At 44.2% G+C, this 23529-nt stretch overlaps 1 protein-coding gene and 1 non-coding gene across 3 annotated transcripts in view; both read right to left on the reverse strand.

Moving 5' to 3' along the window:
* The window catches only part of INSR (insulin receptor), a 39693-nt gene extending 16369 nt beyond the window's left edge, over positions 1-23324 (reverse strand). The window contains exons 1-2 of one of the 2 annotated variants that reach the window (XM_010186840.1): positions 22781-23324; positions 1321-1636 (exon numbers count right to left, since the gene is read on the reverse strand). In XM_010186840.1, coding sequence (XP_010185142.1) covers positions 1321-1636; positions 22781-23321 — 857 coding nt within the window. In that variant the 5' untranslated portion in view covers positions 23322-23324. The remainder of the gene's footprint in view (positions 1-1320; positions 1637-22780) is intronic. The other variant, XM_010186839.1, reaches the window with a different exon arrangement.
* TRNAF-GAA lies at positions 11590-11662 on the reverse strand. Its single transcript has one exon. It is a non-coding gene; the product is annotated as a tRNA-Phe (tRNA).
* Positions 23325-23529: the final 205 nt, after the last annotated feature.

Consider the following 23529-nt stretch of genomic DNA (forward strand, 5'->3'; position numbering starts at 1 on the left):
TTGAATTGTCATTGCTATATTTCGAATAACCACTCTACATAACAGAAACCAGAATGTAGTGATTGTGGCTATTTTGAACAGCCCATCCACCGTGATGCTGCTCAGTGCTACACACACCAGGGCTTTTGAGATCAAGAAACCCAGGCTCAGTCTCCATCTCAAGATCATTAACCAAACACGTAATTGATGAGTGGGAGCTGGCATTCATCTGGGAATCCTCTACTTAAGGACTGGACAAAGTTGCTTTAAGAAAAAGGCAAGCAAACAGATGCTTTGTTCTCTAGGGAAATACTTCTTAAATGGCAGCAAGATGACTGCTTGCCCTGGTCTCTAATGCCACAAGAATGTGTTCCCAATTGGTTCAGAGAAATAAATGCTCTAGGAAAAACACGGAGTAGCTTCGTGAGGTCCTACTGAGGAACAAGAGAGGTGACAGGTGCTGTTACACAAGCAGTGTATCTACTTTGGGGGATGCCAGTTTGGTCTTTTGAAAAGCAAAACAGGAAAAGGAAGATAAAGTCCTGTTAGAATGAATTCCCTGAAATTATTACGGCAGGAGCAAATACATGTGAGTACAAAGCTACCAATATTCATAGGAAATCTGACTCATCACAATATATAATGTTATTGTGGGACAAACAACAAAGTTTGCAGTGCTAAACAACAGCTCAGCAACAGAAATTAAATAATTCCTTTGTCAAAAAACCCTGGGAATAGTCAGAATGGCTGTTCCCTGCTTTGACTCATGCTACGCTTGTTTGTTACATTGTCCATTTGTGTCTGGCACAGCCTGAACCTGCTCAATGAAAGTAATTACAGGGCTGAAGGACAGATATTCTGCGAATGATCCACTCCAAATACGCTGTGCTCTTTTCATTAGACATGACTTCTCCCTGTTCTGCTTGATAGCAAGGCTTTCTAGCCTGAGGTTTGCGCTGGAGTGAAGAAGGCTATTAAAGCCTCCCTCATCCCACTTCATTACAAAAATACCCTTCCAAATTGAGGATGCTCCTCTTCCTTGTCCTCTCCCTCAATCTCCCTCTTCCACTTTTTCCAAATTTGAGAGGAAATAAGGGAAGCCAAGGGAAGAATAAACTACTGGCACACAGTAGGCAAACCTGTCTGCTTTTAATGGCTCGAATTAGCAAGGTATTAATTTGCAAATCATACTAAAGTCAACCAGGTAACTGTCACAGATGCTCCAATGCCAGAAACTTTTCTTGGTCTTGACGCAGAACACAAACCCTGTGTCCAAGCCAGATAAAAGCACAGTCCAAAACCCAGAGCGTGATTTCTTTACCTGCAGACACTCATACTTACTTGCTGGAATTCATGATGTACCCTGACGGGCACTCGTGCACGCATTCGTTGTTGTGGATAACGTGACACCCTGACTCCCTGGCATTTTTGCACTTGTTATGCAGTTCCTGGCAGAAGCTGAAGGTCACGCACCGCCACCCCTCGAAGCGGTAGTACCCAGGCGGGCAGGTGTCCACACATTTGCCTTCAAGGTAGAAGTTGCGGCAAGCCACACATTTTTCAGGGTCGTTCGGCTCCGTGCAGTCCCCAAGACATTCGCTGTGACAGCACTGACCATCAGAGGTGCAGCCTTGGGACTTGCAGGCAGGCGGACAAACTGTGAAGAGAAAAGATAAAAGGCACTGAGTACCACAGGCCAACCCGACGCTGCATGGATGTGAAGGGCTTACGAGCAACCACGCTCCATCCTGCTCGGCTGCTTTCTTTCCAAAGATGCATCCATGAAGTGCTGGTGCCTGCCACTTGTCAGTTGTAAATTCCAAATGTTAATAACATTTTTGGAGTGTGCTATCATTCACCCTCACAATTCATTAATGCTCGTCCTCAAAAAAGAAAACAGATACTCTTGCTCAGCCCAGCACTACAAGGCTCCCAGGAGTCCTTCAGTGACTCCAACTTTATTTCTGAAGTCCAGAAGTGATGAAACTCCTGCAGTGGGAGCTTCCCAGTCTGGGATAGCCACTTTCAGCCACAAGATTCTAGTTTCTTGGTTTAAGAAACTATTTTTTTCCCAGCTTCCCTCGAGGGAGCCTGCTGCCCTGCCACCTAACACAAGCTCTTTAGTGACTCTACCAGGAGGTCCAAGAAGAAGGGCACACATGAGTCCTACTGCTTGAGGTTTATATTATTTCCTTTTTAATTACCCATTACTTAGCACCTCACAATACTTTTAATGAGCGGTTTGGGCTTTGAAATGGAAACCAAGCAGCAGCATAGCTCAGAGCAAGCACCATGACTAATGCTGAGCAAGGAGCTGGAGCGGAGGCTGAGTAAACCCAGTGTAGCTCTGATGGGAAGGGCAGTCCGGCCCCTCTGCCCTTCAGCACCTCCACGTCTTAATGATTCAAATGAGGCTGAACCAATTAAATCCAACTGTTTAATCCAGAACATACTCCTCAAGTTCAGGTCAGAAAAGATATCATAAAGCTGAAATTACCACCACAAGACCAAGCACCAAAGCCAAGTTCAGCTTTGATGCAGCCATTGAAACGTGAGGAAGAACCTGAGATGAAGGACAGGGACACAGCCCTAGATTTATCTGCGCGGCAGCTACACGGCCTTTAGGCTACAGCAGATCAAGACATCAGCTTCTCAGCAAACAGGAAGGTTTTGTCTGAGGGCACCTCTGAGCGGCTCCTGATGTCCTGCCCAAGCACCCTGGTGAAGGCAGACGTGGATAAATCCTCCTGTGATCAGCGCTGGCCACATCAAAGAACTTCACACCTAATTCACACCATTTGCCTCAAAATTTCCCAAACTTTCTGTCCAATATTCAGTGCAGAAGCAGGAGGGGTCTTATTTGGGGAAGTCCCAGACACACCAATGTTCAGGGGCTAATACGTCATTTTTAATTTCTGGCTAATGCACGTGAGCAGACCAGTAGTAGAACACGGTCTGGTTCTACCCTATGAAATAAGCAGCTTGTAGGACCCGTAGTACAGCGCTACCGAAGCTCTGATGATCAAATCCTCAGCTGTGGGTAGGAAGAAAATCCCCCCTGCCCCATGCTGAAGGATTGCAGAATTAAGTGTGTTAAAGCAGTTAATGCCATTCCTGGAATGGGCAGCAGTAGATGGGGAAGTGAAAATGAGAAACCTCTGCTTTGTTCCAGCCTGATAAATCCTTTGAAGAAATACGAAATGGATAAAGCTGAAACTCGATCACAAGGTCAATTTAATCTCCAATATCTTACTGCTTCCGTGTCAGGGATTCACTGATGGTATTTTTGCTCTGCACTCTCCAAAATTCATTCATTAACAAGAAACACAGCAGCGTATTTTAAATCCATTTTCTTTCGTGCTGACCAACTTCTTGCCCATTTCTAGCAACAAGTCTTACTTTGTGAACCTGCAATGACCAAACAGAAGCAACATGCGGATGATACCGTCTATTAGCCTAAATATAAAATGAAAGGCTTGTTTTGAAAGCATGGTTATACATTCCTTACCAGGCCACAGACAGAGCACAGTCTAGTAACAGATGCCACGGCTGCAGTTCATTAGAAATAACGGCAAGATATTGGCTCACTGCAGCTCGCACCTCTGTGACGCGGGGTCAGCATCGCAGGATTTGTGCAGCACAAGGCACAGCCTTCCTCATCCCAGCTCCCTACCAAAGGGCATTTTCCCAGGTCTCTGTTTCGTGCTTAAGAACTCTAAAGTTCAAAACATTCAAAAGACAGCGTTTGTTTATCAAGGGTCAGTGGAGCAGACAGGTAATCTGGAAAAGTTGGTAAAACACCCAGTGCCACCCGGCACCCAGTTAACATTGCGCCACACTATTTTTTTGTAAATCTGTTATGGAAACTGATCTTCAAAGTCCTATGCTTATTTACACATTTTGAGCTCAACCGCACATATTCACAGGGCAGAAACTGTTTAAATTCTCAACTCTAAAGATCTGCAGAAGATACAATTAAACTATTTTTAAACTGTTCTTAAGGTTTCTCTTTTTCCTGTTCCAAGAGCTTTGATGTCTACAAGACAGCTTGAAGAGAGCACAGCAGCCAAGGCAACGGCTTTTTTTCCATTAAGCACTCAAAGAAGAAGTTGTCAATCACTATCTTATGCAAATCCTCATTGCACAAGATCCCAAATAGATGCCGTCTTGACATTATCAAAGTATGCATGCTAGAAAGTACTTCATCTTTCCCAATAAGGACCCGAAAACCATGTAGAAACCTCTCCAGCATATCTTCATTATTGCTTCTTATAACTATTATTACAGCATCCAGGTTATGTGACTCCGAATGGGGATTTTGTTTGGTTGTTCTGTTTTTTTTTTCATGCTGCCATGTTATCCTTTTACTGCAGGACAGCATTAAATAAGTTTGTGCTGACCACGTCACCTCATTACCCCTTCGTCAGCCAGGTCTGCAGACTCCAATAATTGTCATTAATCCATGTAGATTTGCCTTTTCTTAATAAGACTGCACTGGTAGGAGCTGTGGCATGGTCCAGCACAAATCAAGAAGGCCCATATATATATGTGTGTGTGTGTAGATATCTACATACGGATATAGATATAGATATAGATATAGATATAGATATAGATATAGATAGATGTAAAGTCCAAATATATGCATACATATATGCATATTTATAATTTACAAATATATTTGGTCATAGCCACCATGCAGCCCCGACCTCTGGTTAATGCTGGGGAACATTTGGAGAATGTGGTGCTTTCAGCACAGGTTAAAAAGTAAACTCGTAATTCCTCAGAGAAGAGAAGAAAGGCAAAATTCATAAATCCCAGGTAGAGACAAGGGAGCAGCTTTTTTGGGGTAGGGGCAGAAGCCCTCACACCGTACCCTATAAGCTGCTGCAAGCAAAAATGCTTCGGCACCACAGCAAAGCTCATCACAGCCACAGAATCTCTCCATAGATTTTTAAGACAGAAACTTTTGAATTCCTTGTCCCAAAGATGACAAACGCCACAACGCTCAACGGCTCTGCCCTGGCTGGGGGAGAAACGGGGCCGTCGCCGAGGTTCAAACCTGTTGTTCCAGGGATGAATCAATATTTAACCAGGTAGCGAGAGCGGCTCCAAAGCCTTTGGAAACAGCGCATTTTACAAACCTTTCCGATGACAGATTCAACCTGACATTTCTTGTGCTGCTGAGGCCCAGCTGGGGGGAGGGGGGGGGGGGTACAAAAGGCAGTGGAGTCAGCGCAAAGGAATTTCTAACTCTGCGGATCGCTCCCATTTCACCACTTCCCTGTGCTTCAGGTGGAAAGAAAACACACAGACACTGTAAACACATTCCTAAGCCAACACAGGTAACCAGGAGATCCATACTGAACAGCAAGGCAATTAAACATTAAGCTGTTCAGCTAAAAAACACAATTTATCTGAAGTATGATTAAAAATATTTGTGTTAGGTCTTGTTTCTTGCTTTCTGCTGACAAAACAATAGCAGTGAATTGTCAGAAATAGAGAAAAAATAATAAATAAATCAGGGTAAGTTTTGCTGTTCCTCTGGGATCCTCTGCCACCGGATGGGTTTAAAGAGCAATGTCCTGGATGAGCTGAGTTGAGCGTTCACACAGACGCTGGCTGGGGTACAGTGAGAGGTACATGGTTTATTACGAAGAAATTCTAAATCCCATGTATGAGCATCAAGATGCCCCCCACTGCACGGGGACACATGTTCCCTCATGGTTTTGTCACGAATCCACGCGATCTTTCTGCTGTGCAATAACGAGCCCCGTCCATGTGAACGTGGATCAGCAGAGGCAGGGTCACCACGGGTCCTCTCGGCCACCCGGGGCCACCAACCACGTCCTCTTGAGAGCCAGCGGCAAGGAGCAAACTCGCCTGGCACCGCCGGGTCCTTTCCCACCAATTCCACAAGCTGTGTTTTGATTATGGGGGAGGCAAGGAGGAGGCTCCAGATCCAAAACGAAGTCCAGGACAGAAAACAACTGCGGCAGCAGAACCGCCCTCACCCGCAGCCAATGCATTCGCTGCCTTCACAGGGAGGCATCCAACCGCTTGCTATCTGCAAAGGCAAACACACCTTAACCCCTTGCCGGCCACCCAAAAAGCGGGCTCCCCAAACAAGCGCTTGCACAGGAGCCCACGCCACCACAAAACTCATTAGGTTAATGCAATTTAACAGGCGATCGCAGGTGTTTTTAGCGAACGTTTAAGTTGCGAGGTGTATTTATAACCAGGAGAAAAAAATGTAGGAGGAAGCCCGTGCGAAGCCGGCATTGACACAGCTTAAAATGGCTTTTTTTGGCCGCGATACGCATCGCTCAATGCCAGAGCTTAGGTTAGTGTAATGCTATATGACGTCCACACGTGTATAATCCAAAGCCAGAGCCCCACAGAAACAGTATCGGAGAGCTCTGCGTTTCCTCCTGTTTTTTTACTCTCACTGTAAATGGCTGCGATATTTGTCATAGAAATTTATCCATTAATAGTCACTGTAAATGGCTGCAATATCTGTCCATGAATAGTCACTGTAAATGGCTGCAATATCTGCATGTACATTTATTCACGCGTAGTCCCATACACACACACACACACACACACACACACACACACACACACACATATATATATAAAATCATACTTGAGCTACAGTTGCAGCGGCAGCTGTAATTTAATTTCCTAACTCTAAAGTCATGATAACGACCTCTGCAGAAATGGGTTCTTGCGGTTCTAAACAAAAACAAAACCAACGAGGAAAAAGAAAGGAAACCCGAGGACCAATCGCCCAGGGCAGTAACTCCTCATGTGTGTTGCAAGCGTCTGATCTTAATTTAGCACTACAGAGTCTGTGCCTGTTTCCTGCATTTCTGCAAGTGCTGAGCAGCACCGCTGCTACTGAGACCCATCTGAGACTTGCCTCCTTCTAAGACTGTGCATTATATCATGTTATATGTACACAGCATTTTTTACTTGATCCCTTTTCCTCAAGATTAACTCCTTCTCCTCCTGTCAAGAACTCCAAATTCAGTAAGTCATTAGGTAGTGTTTGTTACAGAGAGCTCTGATGTAATTTTTATCCATAAAACAATTTTGTTTTTTTCACTCATTATCTGTTTTCTTGTGAGCATTTATTTGATCTGAACATGTCAAGACGACACCTAATCAGAGTGCATTAATGTGTCACAAGGTTGAAAAAAGCTATCAAAAACTAAGGAAAACTGTGTCCAGTGAAGAACAGGTATAAATATAAAATACCATAGCAGTGTGGGTTGCTGCAAAAAAATCCATGTGCTGCCAACCCCTCTGCACTGTGGTTTATGTCCTTTAATTATTTCTTCATGTCACTGAGACCAGAGAGGCAAAAACCTAAACTGTCAATGCCCGAGACTGACTGTGGTTATCAAGCAGAATTCAGGAAACATCACAACACGTTCAAGCTAACTTTATGTCGCTTATTCACAGCCCTCCACTGCTCTCAAAACATTTATTGCTCCCTTTTACCCCCACGTCAGAGAGGTCCAAGGAACAACCACCCCCAAAATGCACAGACTCCAATGAGTTTTCAGTTCTCAGCACCGACTTGGGAAGGAACGAGTGCCAAATAAATTCAAGGTTTTACTATCAGCACTAAAATTAAAGTGTTATTTATAAAATAAGATACTACAGTACATAATGCCACGACCCCACCGAACTGCGAGTTGGGAGTGTTAGGAGGTCCGTATCTACACAGGAACAGATAAAATTAACTGCAGGTGCCTCCCTTCCCATAGACAGTGACTTCCAAAAACAACACACTGCGACCAAAACATAAAGGAAACTCTTCCCATTGACATTTCTCAGGACAACATTACAAGTCTTATCTCATTCATCAGTAAGGATAAGAATAAAAAAACCCACTTGTTCCGCCTCCCAGCCCTTTCACAAGTTACATGCTCGTTTGGAGCTACAGAGAATGTCTCAAATATTCACAAACGGGACCGGTGCCATTTGCAAACCCTGCGTATTCGGCTGCTTTCCACCAGGCATCCTCCCAGACAAGAACAGAGGCCACAGCCAAAACCAGCGGAGGTGCTGGTACTGCTGGACCTGTCAGGATCAGCAAACGTGAGTTTAGAGAAGATAAAAGGGGTTGGAGTCGTGTGCCACCTCGGCCAGTCACGATAACGGAGGATACGGAGCTCTGCAAAAGGAGTTGTTGAATGGAGATAGGGGGAAAGGCTGAGCTCTGCTGTTGATAGAGGAAAAGACTGGATAAGGGGAAATGTCTCTAGAAATGCAGCCTCTGCCATGCCAACCTTCTGCTGTTTAGACCGTGGAGTAATCTACTATCTCCTGCACTACAACTACAGGTGGAGTTTTTCTCTGGAAATGGAGAAATTTACTCATACGTGAATTATGCCAAGAAATACAGAAAACTTACTGAGAGGAACCCATGCATACACACACATATACACACACACTCTTTGTATTTATATAATACATAAAAATATAGTTATATATGTTACCTCAATGGAACAAAGCCTGGAGGAGGTCCATCAACCACAGAGGATCCACTCGCTCTTTACCAAGGACACAGCCCTGTGTCTGTGCCCAGACGCACAAAGCCCTGAGCAACTTTATGCTCAGCGGCTCACCTCTGTGGTCTTGAGTTGGTAAATCAACGGCCCAAATAGCATCTTTTATTTTTGGGGATAGGACTTCTTGGGTTGCAAACCCCACTTAGGAGAGTCCCTCACGTCTTTACCCAATAAACCTTCATTTCACGGATCTGCACCTTTCTGTTGCTCTCTCTCGAAGGTTTTCACTCCCGCTCTCCTCTGTCATCCCACCTACTGACACAGAGAAGTGGATGCCTCCCACTTTGGAATGCCCAATATTGCCCAGACAGAATAAAGATCAAAGAAATATTTTATTTTCATTTTCTTTTCTTTTCTTTTAAGCAGTGCATGTGGTGTTTACACCATGGCAGCAAGGCCCGATGATCTGAACTCTTTCTGCTGAGAGCTGGGGGATAAAGCTGGAAAAAAAAAATATGTAAAACTCAAGACCAAGTCTGTTTTCATTTTCCTGGTGCCTTTCAGTCAAGCTGATCACCCAAGCAGGTAAAAACAGCTTGGAGAAATCTGGCTAAAGTGCCAGCAATCAAGCTCAAAACACCAAAACACGGAGTTTGATTTGAAAACAGCGGCGCTGTTAAAGGCGGAGCAACCGTCCCAAAGCGCACGCAAGGAGAGCAACGAGAAGCTGCAAATACCTCACCTAGTGCCCACAACACCGCTGTTGTGCCACTCTTGGGCGAACAGATCAAGCCTGCTCCTTGCACCTTGTGCTCAAAGCTACCCAGGAGCTTAGCACAGAGTAAGGGAGCAGAATTAAGCACCAACCTCTGCTTATTTTACTTTAATACGCGAGCCCCTAAATCAACACTGCATCTTCAGGCAAAACCCGGAGTCCCCAGGCAGTTATCACAAAGCAAAATGCCCCCATGCAAACCAGTATTAACCCCACCTGTCAGTGCCTTTGATGGGTGGTAACTGCAGAAGAAGTCACCACAGCCGCTCTTACACCTCGCGTACCTGAGGACTGGGAAGCCAAAATTTTCCAAGCTTCAGTCTTTCTGGCAGTCATTTGCTACAAAAACACGTAGCGAAATCTGTCTCCTTATGAAAAGATGCAGAAATGTTCAGCGTCCCTAATCGCTGGGGAACGTGGAGATTTCGAAGGAGTAATTAATTTTCAAGTAGCGTGGGCATCAGCCACCTCGTGTTGTACTTGATTTGTAAGCCAGAACAGAGGATTTGTAATTTGGACCAAAGCCAGACTCTTTCCTTTGGAGAATTTTTCTGTAAAGTTTTGCTCATTGTTTTGCTCACAGCTACGAGAGTGTTTTGTTGTTGTTGTTACAGTTTGTTAAACTTCAATCCTAATTACAACCTAAGGATTTGTTTTATCATTCAACGGTTGACACATCGCCTGGGAGCCTCATGAAAGCTCCACGTTAATATTTAACTCTGTATTACTCTTTCCGATGTATAGCGTCTTGCAAACATCCCTGTTCACTTTAACCTACTCCTGCTCGCTCACATTGCGATGCCAGCAGACCACAGTGAAGCGGTCCAGACAGCCACAAAAGTCCTAAAAATACGTGTAATTGTGTGTAAAGTCTCTATCCGTGCTGGATTTTGAATAAAGGTCTCTGAACCAGGGTGCTGGGCCAAGAACAAGGCCTCATCTGATTTTTTTTCAAACTGCAGGACTAACACAAACCTACAAACCCTGTCCTGAAAATGAGGAGCAGCAAGATCAAAGCACGAGGTGAAATGTATAACCTTTGCTTTCTGCAAAGATAAGAGAGGGGTAAAACTGCTTTTCTCAAGGCCACGGAGAAGGATGTTGTAGTAAACAAGGCATGAGAGAATGAAAGCTGAGCTGACGCGTGCAGCTGTGTGAGAATAAGGAAGATTGCATTTTAGATATGTTATGTGAAAAGATGTGTAAAATGTAACCTGGACACACAAAATATGAGGAAATCTACACCAAAAAGGACATAAGAGTTTACAGCGGAGCTGTCCATAACCAAGAAAGGTAATGAAATGGGCGGAAGTATAAGATTAACCACAAAGATTAAGCTGATAACTAATGATCTTCACAGAAATGTCAGACAGAGGCTAAGATTTTAATCTGGACAGACCTCGCAGCATAGTCATGAACTGCAAACACAGATACTGAAGCTGAACTTGTGTTTCTGGTCGAAAATACTGAAAAGAAGCCAGAGAGAAAGGAGGAGTTTAACTTACTGCAGGTTCCCCTTTCCCACCTCACCTCCCAGAGAGGATGAGGAGAGAGAAAGGTGTAATACCACCTAAAGACCACCTCAAATGCTTCGCAGGCAATCTGGCAGGGCTCAAAACAGCCGTTATGTCCCAAATGAGCAGCCAATCACACAGAATCACAGAATGTTAGGGATTGGAAGGGACCTCAAAAGCTCATCCAGTCCAATCCCCCTGCCGGAGCAGGAACACCCAGATGAGGTTGCACAGGAAGGCGTCCAAGCGGGTTTTGAACGTCTCCAGAGAAGGAGACTCCACAGCCTCTCTGGGCAGCCTGTTCCAGTGCTCTGTTACCCTCACTGAGAAGAAGTTTCTTCTCAAATTTAAGTGGAACCTCCTGTGTTCCAGCTTGTGTCTGTTACCCCTTGTCCTATCACTGTTTGTCACTGAGAAGAGCCTGGCTCCATCCTCGTGACACTCACCCTTTAAATATTTATAAACATGAATGAGGTCTCCCCTCAGTCTCCTCTTCTGCAAACTAAAGAGCCCCAGCTCCCTCAGCCGCTCCTCAGAAGGGAGATGCTCCACTCCCGTAATCATCTTTGTAGCCCTACGCTGGACTCTCTCCAGCAGTTCCCTGTCCTTCTTGAACTGAGGGGCCCAGAACTGGACACAATATTCCAGATGCGGTCTCACCAGGGCAGAGTAGAGGGGGAGGAGAACCTCTCTGCCCTACTCACCAACCCCTCCTGATACACCTCAGGATGGCATTGGCCTTCTTGGCCACAAGGGCACAGTGCTGGCTCATGGTCATCCTGCTGTCCACCCCCAAAATCCTTGCTGAAGCCTGGGGTTGAACCAGGCACCTTTAGATCTTCAGTCTAACGCTCTCCCAGCTGAGCTACTTCTCCCCTTCCAGCCAATGCATGGAAGGAGTCACCAATGGGTAATGCAGGAATCCAGGAATCCTTCTGTTACCAGAGTGATTTCCCACCTACATATAGCCAAAACTAAGTATTGTAAAGCACATCTCCCCGTTATTTAATAGGTGTTATGGTTTACCCTGAACCTTCAATAATCTTCTTCAAATTCACAGTTGAATAGTGGAAAGGAGAAATGTATGCAGTATCTCATTACTAGGCACACTGGTATCAAATGCATAAATCATATGCACCCATATAATATTCTCACAACTACTCCAGTCATTCTGGCCTCATCAGCTCATGCCCACTAATTTATACACCCTTCTCTCTTTGCCCAAAGCCATAAGCGTGCTCTCCACAGTTTATTTCTAGGTATAAGAATTTACTTAGCAGTACTGAAATAGATACTGTTTGCTTGCCGTTCCAGAGCCAAGCAGTTGAGACCTCTCTGTGAAATGTATTTTTATTTACTACTTGCCCTTGTCATCTTCAGCATGCCAGCAAGGCCCATTTTCAAGTAATTCAATGTATAATAATATGTGGCCACACAAAAATTACCCAACTCGGCTCTATCCAGATACATATCTGCTTAATGACTTCTCACTGCAAATATACTGAGCCCCATGGGTTTTGATCCATAGGATGTGTGCTGTACCACATCACTCTGCTTCTTTAATCTAAGTGCCAAATGAGAAATTATAAAAATGACCAAAAGTCACACAAATACAACTCTAAGGAAAAACAAATGGCTATAAATTAGTACCAAACCCATAAACTCCATTGCCCAAGCACCCTTAGTGGCTATTAATCAGGTTCTCCCTTAAATTAAGCCAGAGAAAGTTGTAATCTGAAGGAGTTTAATCCCAAACTACTTGTGTCATCCCAACAAGGAGAGGCCAACAACGAGGGAACTGAATCTCCTGAAGTTACATTAAACTCAGTGGAGATCTTGAGTTTTTAACCTTTCTCCCACAATTGTTAGTGGCTCCAACTGTCAATTGTGAAAATCCCGTTTTATTTCATGCCTCTGCCATGGTAAACTCTTAAAATAAAACCAACCATCACTGAAAACACTTTGTTCGATAATAAGGAAGTGCAGTAGTAGCAAAAGTCTCATTATCCGCCCGTTAAATGACACTTGGCCATCGAGAGAAACAGGATCTGCTGACACAACCCAAACCGTGCAGGCGTGCGCCACAATTGCTAAAACACTTCAGCTTCGTGGCTGTTTATCAGCACAGGCGACCAGATACGGCCTAATCACCGCTTACCATCAGCATTGTCCATTTCGGAGCAATTAAGACTATTCAGAGCTGGTCTAATTGATACCAGAGCATAAGCCATGACACCTGCCATTCCCTAAACGGGGCAGTTATTGTGAGGGGGGAAATGTATGGAAATAACCTTACAACGGATAGAGTCCTCTGGGGGAAACAAAAAATTACACAGGCTAGTGTTACCCAGTAAGAAAAAGAGATGGGACTCTCCTCTACAGGAAACCCGAAGCTGTATCAGTTTCTCCAGAGACAAAGAGTCTTTTTCTTAAGCAAACCATGGAGCTGCTGTTACTGAAAGCAATCCTCAGCTGGAAGGGAGCCGAAGAAGTTTTCGAGATGCCGCCTCATCCACTCGCCTGTGCAAGGTCAGATCAAACACTTTATCTAAAATATTTCTGACAGCTGTTTGTCTGAACCTATTAAATTCTGTTTCAGGGCACTTCCTGCATTCGCCGTCTGATGTTTGTTGAAGTCTGGATCTGATCAGCTCCACAACACCAACAACCACTGAAGCACGGAGAGGGGCACAAACCACCCAAGAGGCCAATGGCAGCACCAAGAAGAGACTGGGGGTATCAAAGTCCACATTCAATGCGCGATCCTCTGCAAAATACTTACTACAAAGCAAAACACTTGACAGTTTATTGCTGAAGTCCTGCTCAGTCTCCTTCAGTACCAAAGCAAGGCTTATATCTGAACCCGTGCCACTTCAAATCAGGCTTTGGGTGGATGGATGTGCTACCGGAACGGAGAGTCACTGGCAAATCTGAGCGCTGAGAGACCTAAAGCGTGTTTGAAAAACACAATCTGGAGCTCTTTCTGTTATCACAGATTAGAGCATGTGGAAAAACAACAGGCTCTTCCCCAGTGCTGATCAACAAGAGCCGTCATGCAGCAACTCCTCCTTTCACCAACTGAGCCATGCAAAACATCAGGACGTTTTTCTTATCACACCCACCAAATTCACACACGGTACAGGCTCAGAAGAGAACATTTTCTATTTCCCTGAATAAAAACTGATGCTTGATGCAGACACCTAGTTCTAAATAGACCTGTAGAGCAGTTTTGGACCAAGCCACGGAAACTCAATATCTGAGCACTGAAAGAGCTGTGAAACACTACACAAGTAATTTAAGCAGCCCTGGAGATAAAGGTATTGGAGTGTGGAAGAGAAGCCTAAGGAAAAGGTGAGCTACACGTGACATTTCTTTTGGTAATTTAACAACTGTAGAAACCTGATGATGAGGTAAGAAGTTGTTTTGGATAAGTACCAGCTTCCATATAAATGGTTTTTCATGAAGTCTCCAGGTAAGAGTGCAAAATACACTCTCCCTTCTGCCAGAAATGCAGAGATTCTCCGAGCCTAAAATCCACCAAATAGAACGAACAGAGAAACAATTTATTGAGCTTTAAAGGCTTCACTTTGACTACAGTTTAAAAACAAAAGCCCTACTCCTTTAAGCCGTGTTAAGGCTCCACTGGGCGAGACGTTCAGACAGTCAGACATCGCACCGAGGAGCTCCATTTCCTCTCTGGCTTTTGGGAGCTTTGGAGGGGTACTCACAAGGGAACTCTTGGACTCCTTCATCCTGAAATGAAGCTGTGTAAACACATTCAGTGCGATCGGCCTTACTTCAGAAAGATGACATTCAGAAAAGGCTGAAGAGCAGAAAAAACAAGTCCCTTTTGGTTTATTAAATCATTGCCGTTACATTTTCACTACCCATAGAATAGCATTGGTTGGCTTTTGCAGAATAGACAAGAAAAACATTTGTCTGATACTCCAATTTTAATGAATATTGCTCAGGAGGTATTAAAATCCATGCAGCGTCGTAATGCAACATGGATGTTTAATGACGTTTAAAACGCTAAGGGAAAAATGCTTTGTTTTCCTGTGGTGTCTGCGGACTCGCATCGCGTCTCGGCCCCAAAAGTCCAGCATGGCCACAGAGCAGCAGCAATTCTGTAGGGTCCCAAGTGCCCAGCAGCAAGAAGCCTTCAAACAAAAGAGCAGTTCTACAAACAGATTAATGAAATGCCTCTCCCCCAACAAAAAAGACCTCGCAAATTTTACACTCTTCACCAGACCAATCTTGCTAAATACCAGTCACCCTCATTAGTCTTGCATATGAACAAGGGTTACTACAATGAATGGCTCAACCGTTGGGCACCTGTCAGTGCTTGTGGGAGCTGATGTCTGCAAAAGCCAAAAATGCCTATTTTACAATTACAACAGAGCAGTATTTCTTGACATCCTTGAAAAAGGGCACCTCTAACCTGATACACAAGATTAAAATCACATTTATCTTTCTGAATTGCACCAAAGCGATGTCAGCAAAACCATGTACACCCCAAGTTCTTTAAAAATATGTAGAAGAAAATTAATCCCAGCATTCTGCTGAATGCTAGCCTAACCAAACTTTATTTCCAACTCTTTTAGGGGGTTTCCTTCACAACATCTTCCTCAGAGCCTCTCACGGTGCTGGTCAGGTAAATAAAAACACATTCTCAAATTAAGGAATTCACACTGAGGGTACTGAGCTGGAGGCTCCTTGTTTGTACAGAGCATCCTCTTGCCCTGCCTATGTCCTTCTCCTTGACAGAAATCCTGACTCTATTTTGAAGAGAGGAGAAGGAAATTCCACATTGGGAAATATCTGGGACATGAACAGGTGCCGAGCATCCTGCCCCATTTTTTCGGTTCATTTAAATACAGATTCACAAGGAAGCCCAACTCAAATCAAAACCTTATACCCACTTAGCCAACGTTTAAGCACTATGCAGAGCCAAAGTGTATTCTGTTTGTTTTAAATGCCACAAACCAAAATAAAAGCGATGCTGATGACTCTCAAACAATGCCCCCCTAAGTACCCTCACCTAAAAAACAAATCTAGATAAAGACGATGAACGCACACAGTTGCAATCCACAGCATTTCAGTGACCGAGCCCCGGCCCTGGTTTGGACGCTTACGCAATGCCAGCCACAAACTTGGGATCAAAGCAGCAACCGAAATAACTCCAGGCACGTCCCGAGCGGCTCGGCCGCTGCCAGCTGATCCCAGCCCATACCCCCGCAGCTTCCCGCTACCCACCGGGTTTTCTTTTCCTTTTTTCAGCTAACCAACAGCCCTAACTAAGGGGCATAAACATCCCAGCAAGTTCATTCACACTGCTCCAATAGGAACTCGCACACAATGATAGGAGATAATTGGGGAGCAGGATCATTGAACTTTTGACCAGCTATTGTTACACACAGAGAGAAGGGCGAGCGCTGCTTCCTGCAGGACACAGTTCTGTAATTAATCAAAAGGTCCCGAAATTCTCAACCTTTCAGTTCGAAGCAGTCTTCGCACTGGTTGCACCTGGGGTTTTTTGACCTTCTCTGTGTTTTGTTTTGCGGTGGTTTTGTATTTACAGAGGCAGCCCCTGTCAAGTCTAATTCCTGATAAAAGATGTTCCAGAGAGCTTTGCCAAGGGACATATTTCAGTTGGTCTTCTCACACACTTCTTTGTACGGACTCAACAGCTCACAACCCCTTCAAAGCCTTCACCAACAAAGATTTCCAGGTCCTTCATCATAAAATGAAAGAATGCTATACGATCACACAGGCCTTACATTTAATTTGCTCTGCCTACATCCAGGAAGGGGCACAAGAATGGCATTTGATTTAGACTACTTTTACAATTAATTATGATTTTTAAGATTTAACATTCATATTAAAAATTCCTTTAAATTCATTTAAAATTAATTTAAAATTCATTGTTCTGCCTTCATTAAGGAGAGGCGAAGGGAGGAAAACGTCCAGGATCTATAAACTGGCCAGCTCCTTATTCTCACACATGGCATTAAAGCACCCTGACATTCAGCGGGACTTCCTCTGAATGAAAGCAGCCTCCTCCTCCCCGAGCAAACACTGCACCAGGTGAGCCATCTGCAGCTCCCATTCATGCATTACTAACACAGCTTAACCCCGCTGCTATTGCTGTTATTTTTTTACATTCTACGACTTCCTGCTTCTCCACCCATGCCCAGACAACAGCATTTTCCAACAAACGCGCCTGCCAAGTGCAGTCAGTCTTCTGTATTTTGTCTATCCAGGGGTAGTGCAGGTTCCTTTCTTTAAGCAAACAAAGTAACTTGGAAATGTTCCTGAAGTGGGAAAAATCAGTATTCTGCCTGAAGTACCATTGGCACACCACCCTTGGAAACTGCAAGCAGCCAATGTCACCACTGAAGACGGAGCAGAAATCCCAACTCAAAACCTCTTGCAGTAACGCGAGAGCTGAATGCTGCTCCTGAAGTGTTAAACTCCTCCTGGTCTCCTCAATGGCCCAGGCGCTGCCTTAAATACCAACTGGTTTGGGGAATGGGCTGAGGATGAAAGAATTAAAATGGCAACTCAGACCAAACAAGATGAAAACTTGCGATTTTTTCACCCTATCAGCAGCAAAATACCTCACTGTCCTTTTTTAACTCATCAACTACCTTTGCCTTGACAAGAGCTCTGTACAGAAATGAAGATACCTCAACTCTGGGGAGAATTCTCTTTATATGCATTACTTAGTAGCTGTCGGATGAGCTAGGAATTAGTTCTTGTTCAAACGCTCTGAAGATGAAGCACATCAGATGGTGCCTTCTGTCTAAAGCACTGCTCAGAAATTGGGGCTGGGGAAGGAAATCTTCAACCCCCTGCATTTAAGTAAAGGTGCAGCTGCGAAGAAGCTGAAGAAACATAAATGAGGTGAAACCATAGGGATTTCTCAGCAAGTTGAAACTAGAAATCTTGAAATCCTACAGCCTTGTGTCACCCCAGGTCGGTGGAGAGAAGCCTGCTGAGATGCTTCTTCACAGCCCCACGTTTGGTTTGGTGTTTTTAAAGCAAGCAGCACACTCTTAAACAGCCATTTGTATGGACTGATGGTTTCCACCCCTTTTGCCCCATTTCGGGGTTGTAACACACCCCCAAGCACCATAAATCTCTTAACTGCTCTTAATAAGCTCAAGTGAATTAGTTTAGGATGTGGAGCCGTTCGCGAGCACCACAATAGCCCCAACCACAAGCACTGGGTGCACTCAACAAAGCTGTTGCTTGGCAAGGATCACCACAGACGCCCCAGTGAGATTATCGGGTGTCAACTTCCAGCTGCCATTTGCCAGAGCTAACGGGAAAAATAATAATAATTTTAAGAAGGCAGTTCTTATCAGATCTCCAAAATAAAAGGAGCATTTCCACTTCATGTGGTAGCAACTGGAAACATTTCTTTTGTGTCTGAAGCTTTAAAAATATCTTGCCCTTGAGGTTAGCTGAGTCTGTTCAGCGCTTCAAGACTCCTTTCCCATACAAAGGTAATAAAACTAAGCTTATGGTTACAGAAATTCCCAGCACATAAAAATTACAGGAAGCTGTTGCTAAGTAATATTTCTACCTAAGTAAACATCACAACACATTTCCCACACACACCTCTGAACTTTGCTATTGAAACCTGCCTTGAAGACGTTCGTAGCTGCAGAGTTTCTGTGGGCACCGGTTTCTTTAAAAGCTCTCGGTGCCATTTCACAGCAGTGGAGAAACATTTAGGTCTGAACAGTGTTTTTCTGAGTTGTGTTGCCTGTACTAGGAAACAAAACAAGCTCCTAAACCTCTCTTCGGCTCCTTACCTGTCCCCTACCTGTCCCAGAATTTCCCCTGGATAAGTCACGGGAAAATTAAAGAGAGATTCTGTTGTATTCCTATTTAAATAAATCTGGACAAACACGATTATTTTATTTTTGCATGGTACCTTTGTTTAGCAGCTCCTTTGCAAGGCAATTACTCCAGACTGCCATCCCTTCTATCAGCTGTTTTACTGTCCTCTTCAATTGCCCCAGATGCTTTCATATGCTTTCCATTCTTTTTTCATGAGCTTAGTATTTTGCAACAAATTCTAGATTTCACAGAGACACAACTTTTGGTTTTCTCTCATAAAACAAGAGAACAGATTGAAGAAAGAGCCCATCTACAAACCTGAAACAGCCCACACTCTTAATAACTCCAATTTCCTGGTAGCGTGAAGTTCCAAGATGAAGAAGATAACAGACTCCTGCAAAGGTCCATTCAGGATGAACAGGAGAACCTGAATTTCATCACGTCCACTAAGGAATGAAGCCCGTATTTCAGATAATCCATCCTTATAGTCCAGGAATGCAGCCATCCGATACCCACCAAGGGACTGGCTGATATTGTGGATTATTTTCCTGTTCATTTTTATTTGGCCATTCCACTTTTCCTTCCTATTTCCTTACACCACCTCCAAACGACCCGATATGGTAGTAAAAGGCTGAACCCGCCTTTATAATGAGACTGTCAAAAATCATCAGGCTGCTTCAAATTACATATGGACAGAGAAGACGACAGCAAAGAGCACTGGCAGGAAACCTATTTCAGAGGGAACTGTTCCTTCCACAAGTGCAGCGACAGACACATAGCATTTTTATGACAGAAAAAAAAAAAGTGGAAAAAAATGCAAAATATGAAAATCATGTTTGGCCGATCGAGACCGAGGTCTAGGACGTGGCATTTCCAGCATTTTTGTTGTCTGCATTCTTCAGCAAAGCCACTCGCTGCATGAACATGCCGTGCCGAACTAGGAACTGTGTTTTTACAGCAGTAAACCTAAGTATGTATGTAAAAAAAACAGCCTTATAAAAATGTGGGCTGAAGAGGTACAAAACCTCCAGATCAGGAACAGCATTTGGCTGCCATAAACAGCATCAGGCTAGACCCAAATTCCAAACAGACTACATCTTTCCCTCCCGTCCCACTCAAAATATAACATGAGTTGGCCTTAACTGAACTGACTTGCTTTTCACAGCAACACCAGGAATTTAGAGGGGAAAAAAAAAAAGAAAACTTTCAGGAAACAGATCCCGACCCATCTCAACCTATGGTAAATCCACCTACACATCTTCGCACTCAGACACAGACTTCTCAGTATCACAACTGGTTTTTCACAGCGTGCAGCTGCCCACAGATCATTTCAGTTCCTCCCAACTGGTTTCATCCCCAACCTTAGCTCCCTCGTCTGCAAGTACATCCTTCACTTTGTTGTCTTGAACATGTTATCGCCAACCAAAAAAATGTCTGGGCTGGAGGCAGAGCTGCGAGGATGATTCAGAGACTTGGACGCGTGCCTCCGAGATAATGGTAAGTTAGCTGTGGAGTTAACTGGGATCTCTGCGCTGATTAAAAGAAATATCGAAGATGCAGAATCAATGCGAGATGTGGCAGGGACAACGCAAAGGAAGCGACGTGGACACAGGCAGGGGAAGGTCGGGGCCTGGTGTGGAGGAGACGGGGGACACCCAGGACCCCACTCCAACCCCAGCCACCGCCATCTCCTTCCCGCCCATCACACAAGACCTTTCTGCGACCTTTCTCAGCCTCCCCACATTTGCTCTCTCAAACTTCTCCTCTCCTCTTTAATTTTCTCCTGCAGGCTGGAAAAGCTTCCCACCCTGGGACTTGTCTCTGTCCATTGACACACACTTTGTAACAGCAAAAATAAATCAATATTTACAAAGGAGGGATAGAAGTAACTGCGTGAAAACAAACCATACAAAACCAAACTTCCCCTAAGAAAGCTGTACTGAAACCGTTACGTTTCCCTCCAGCATTGGTTAAAAGACACAGAGCAAAAATAAAAAGAGGGGAATAATCTTAAAACCAGAGCGATGGGCAACTTCAGCACAGCATCCCCTGCTGAAGGTTCCCAGATAAGGTGCAAAAACGCAGAGGAAACAATTTCACACCATTAAGATGGCCCTGGGAGCTGCTCTGAGGCTTTTCAGACTAAGGAAAGCCCAAGTACGATGCACACAACTCTGAATAATCTTGACAAAACAATTCCATGCGCTGTGGATAAGGTTTGGCTGCCACCAGAACAGAGAGCAGCGATTCCAACAGGTTCACTAAATAAACGCCACTTCATCTCTCCCACAGTCACTAGCGGGCATGTGTGTTCAAAGAAAGGCTGCTCAAAAAAGCCTCAAAGGCTCCTCGAGCTGTTAAAATCACTTTAGAAGCACCAGGCAGGTGTCAGAAGGGACAATATAATACAGATACCGGCTTGGTGAGAACAGCAGCTGCCAATAAATAGAAGCACAAACTTCAGCATTCAAAACAAAGATTAGCATTTCTTGGTAAGTGAAAACACACACCAGTCACAGCCAAAATACGCAGGAGCGCTGCTTCTCAAAATCCTGTACAAGGAACACAGAAAACCAGATGGGAGCATCTGTATAGAATTGCTTCTGAATTAATATTCAAATTTAAATTTTGATTTTAAATGGACTTACTAGCTCAGCTTCCTCAGGTAACTAAGAGAGCGTGTGATGCTGTATGGGTACAGCTGAATTTGTACGAGAGGCTCTGGAGTGCCAAAACATGACACTCACACAGGTTTCATGGAAACAGGCAGTCATATAAAGCAGAAAAACCATACATTCCAGTCTGCTGTAGCACAGCCCCAGAACATTCACAGGAATGAGGGACATTACAAACAGTTTAGCCACAGAAAAAGTTTCAGTTAGGTCTTTAACCGTATGAAATAGCAGAAAACATAAAACATGAATGCGTAAGAAACCAGGTTTCAGTGCTGATAATACCTGAATACCAGAAGAGCTTATGAACTAAAAACGCTTTATAACCTTATTTTCATTTTAAAAAAGGAACACACATAGGCGCTCGCATCCTCTTGCTCATACCCTGTTATTCTGGCAACAAAAAATAGCAACCTTCTTTAAAAGGAAGCCCAGACGATTTTGGGGTGAGGAGTAGCAGAGGGAAACCACATTAATTTCATTAGTCTATGCATACTGGTAGGAATTTCTCCTCAGTTTGGCACTTTGCACTCAGAGTTGCCCTTTAAAGCTTGGCAAAGAATTCTCTCCAGCCCGCAAGTTTCCTAATTTCGTCTTAGGACACACTGCTTTATTTTGGATGCACCACCTCCAAAGAGACAGACAATTCTGAATGTGTCACTTTCACCTCAATTCACTTTGCTCCCCGACGGTCAAATTTAACATAAATCACAGTAAATATATAATTAAAACTAAACTTAAGGTCAGGACCAAGTTTGGAAAAAACAAATCTCTATGAAATTAAAAGCAGCCCCAGTACAGTTTAAGAACTGGAGTTCAGGGGTTGCGGCAGCAGCAGACTTTCTGAACACCGCCTCTCCCCTGATCCAAAACCCAGCCTCAAAGCCCCGTTATTTCACCCGCCTCAGGACTCATCCAGGTATTTCAACCCCATCCAGGTCCTCTCTCCTCCTCCTCCTTTTCCCTTCAGGTCTGATTTGGCTTCCAGCTTCTCACTCTGTGCAAACATTCCACGTATCTTACACCTTGTTATGGCAGGAAGGCTTCAGTAAAAATGTAACTGCACCTTTCTAGGGTTGGGTTTATTCCATAAGGATTTTTCCCTGTCGTTTTGTTTCCACCTGCTGCAGCCTTTCAGTCAATCTGGACTTTTAATTCCCTACTCAAACTCCACCAGAGATACTAATACCACTTTAAATATCATACAAAATACCAGTTACACTCATGGTCCGTTAAACTTGTGAGCTGTAGGCAGTCCTTAACTTTCCAAAGAAACCAAACACAACGTTTTCGGTTCTGTTATTCAGAGATGAAAGAACTGTTAAAACAGCCCCATCCCAAAGGTCCTCCCTTTGCCTAACGTCAATTTTGAGCCTTGCTTTTAGGTAGCCATGAGTACGTACCTATTAGCCCCATTAGGTTAAAAACTGACAGCAAAGCCGTATTTGACACGTACTGCTCCACTCTTACCTCTCTGACAGCGATCGTGGGTCCAGCAGCGCTCAATGAAAATGCCGTTAATCACGGTAGGTGGGCAGTTGCTCTTCCCTTTCACAGTTCCTGGACAAACATCTCCGCACTCTTCCTTGTCATCCTTGTTGGCCACGATGTAGTTATCCTCGACAGAATCCAAAATCCTTGACCAGTCGATGGTGGACAAGTAACACAATTCGTTGTTCTTCTCAATCCGCACAGCGCCTCGAGTGATGTTCATCAGGTTATAGAGGCCGATCTCCTTCAGGTGAACCATCTCAAAAATGACGAGCGCGTAGTTAAAAAACAGGTGAGTTCCTCGAATCACTGTGAGGTTGGGGAAAAGGCCCTTTAAACTCTCCAGGCCGTAGACACGAAAAAGCAGCAAGTAGTCTGTAATCATGGTCAGCTTGGGAAAGCTGAGCTCGCGGAAATCTTCAGGCTTGGTTTTAAACATCAGCAATATTTGCAAGTGGCCCTCAATCACGGTGCAGTTCTCGAGCATGTTCAGCCGGGTCAGGTTGTTGCGAATGTCCATGCTTCTGCAAACTGCAAGGGCAAAGAACAATGTTATTTATTTATCTAAGGAAAGGTAATTGTTTTAGTTTTCTATATACACTGTTTTGTCCAAGCACACCACAATATACAGCTACGCTCACAATACGTGGCTCGGTCCTTTTCAGTACATCATTCTTCAAGTGTTAAGAAATAAACTGTGGGGAACATTCCCTGGTATATGATTACAA

The sequence above is a fragment of the Mesitornis unicolor genome, unplaced genomic scaffold (assembly GCF_000695765.1).
Source record: "Mesitornis unicolor isolate BGI_N332 unplaced genomic scaffold, ASM69576v1 scaffold7216, whole genome shotgun sequence".
NCBI lineage: Eukaryota > Metazoa > Chordata > Aves > Mesitornithiformes > Mesitornithidae > Mesitornis > Mesitornis unicolor.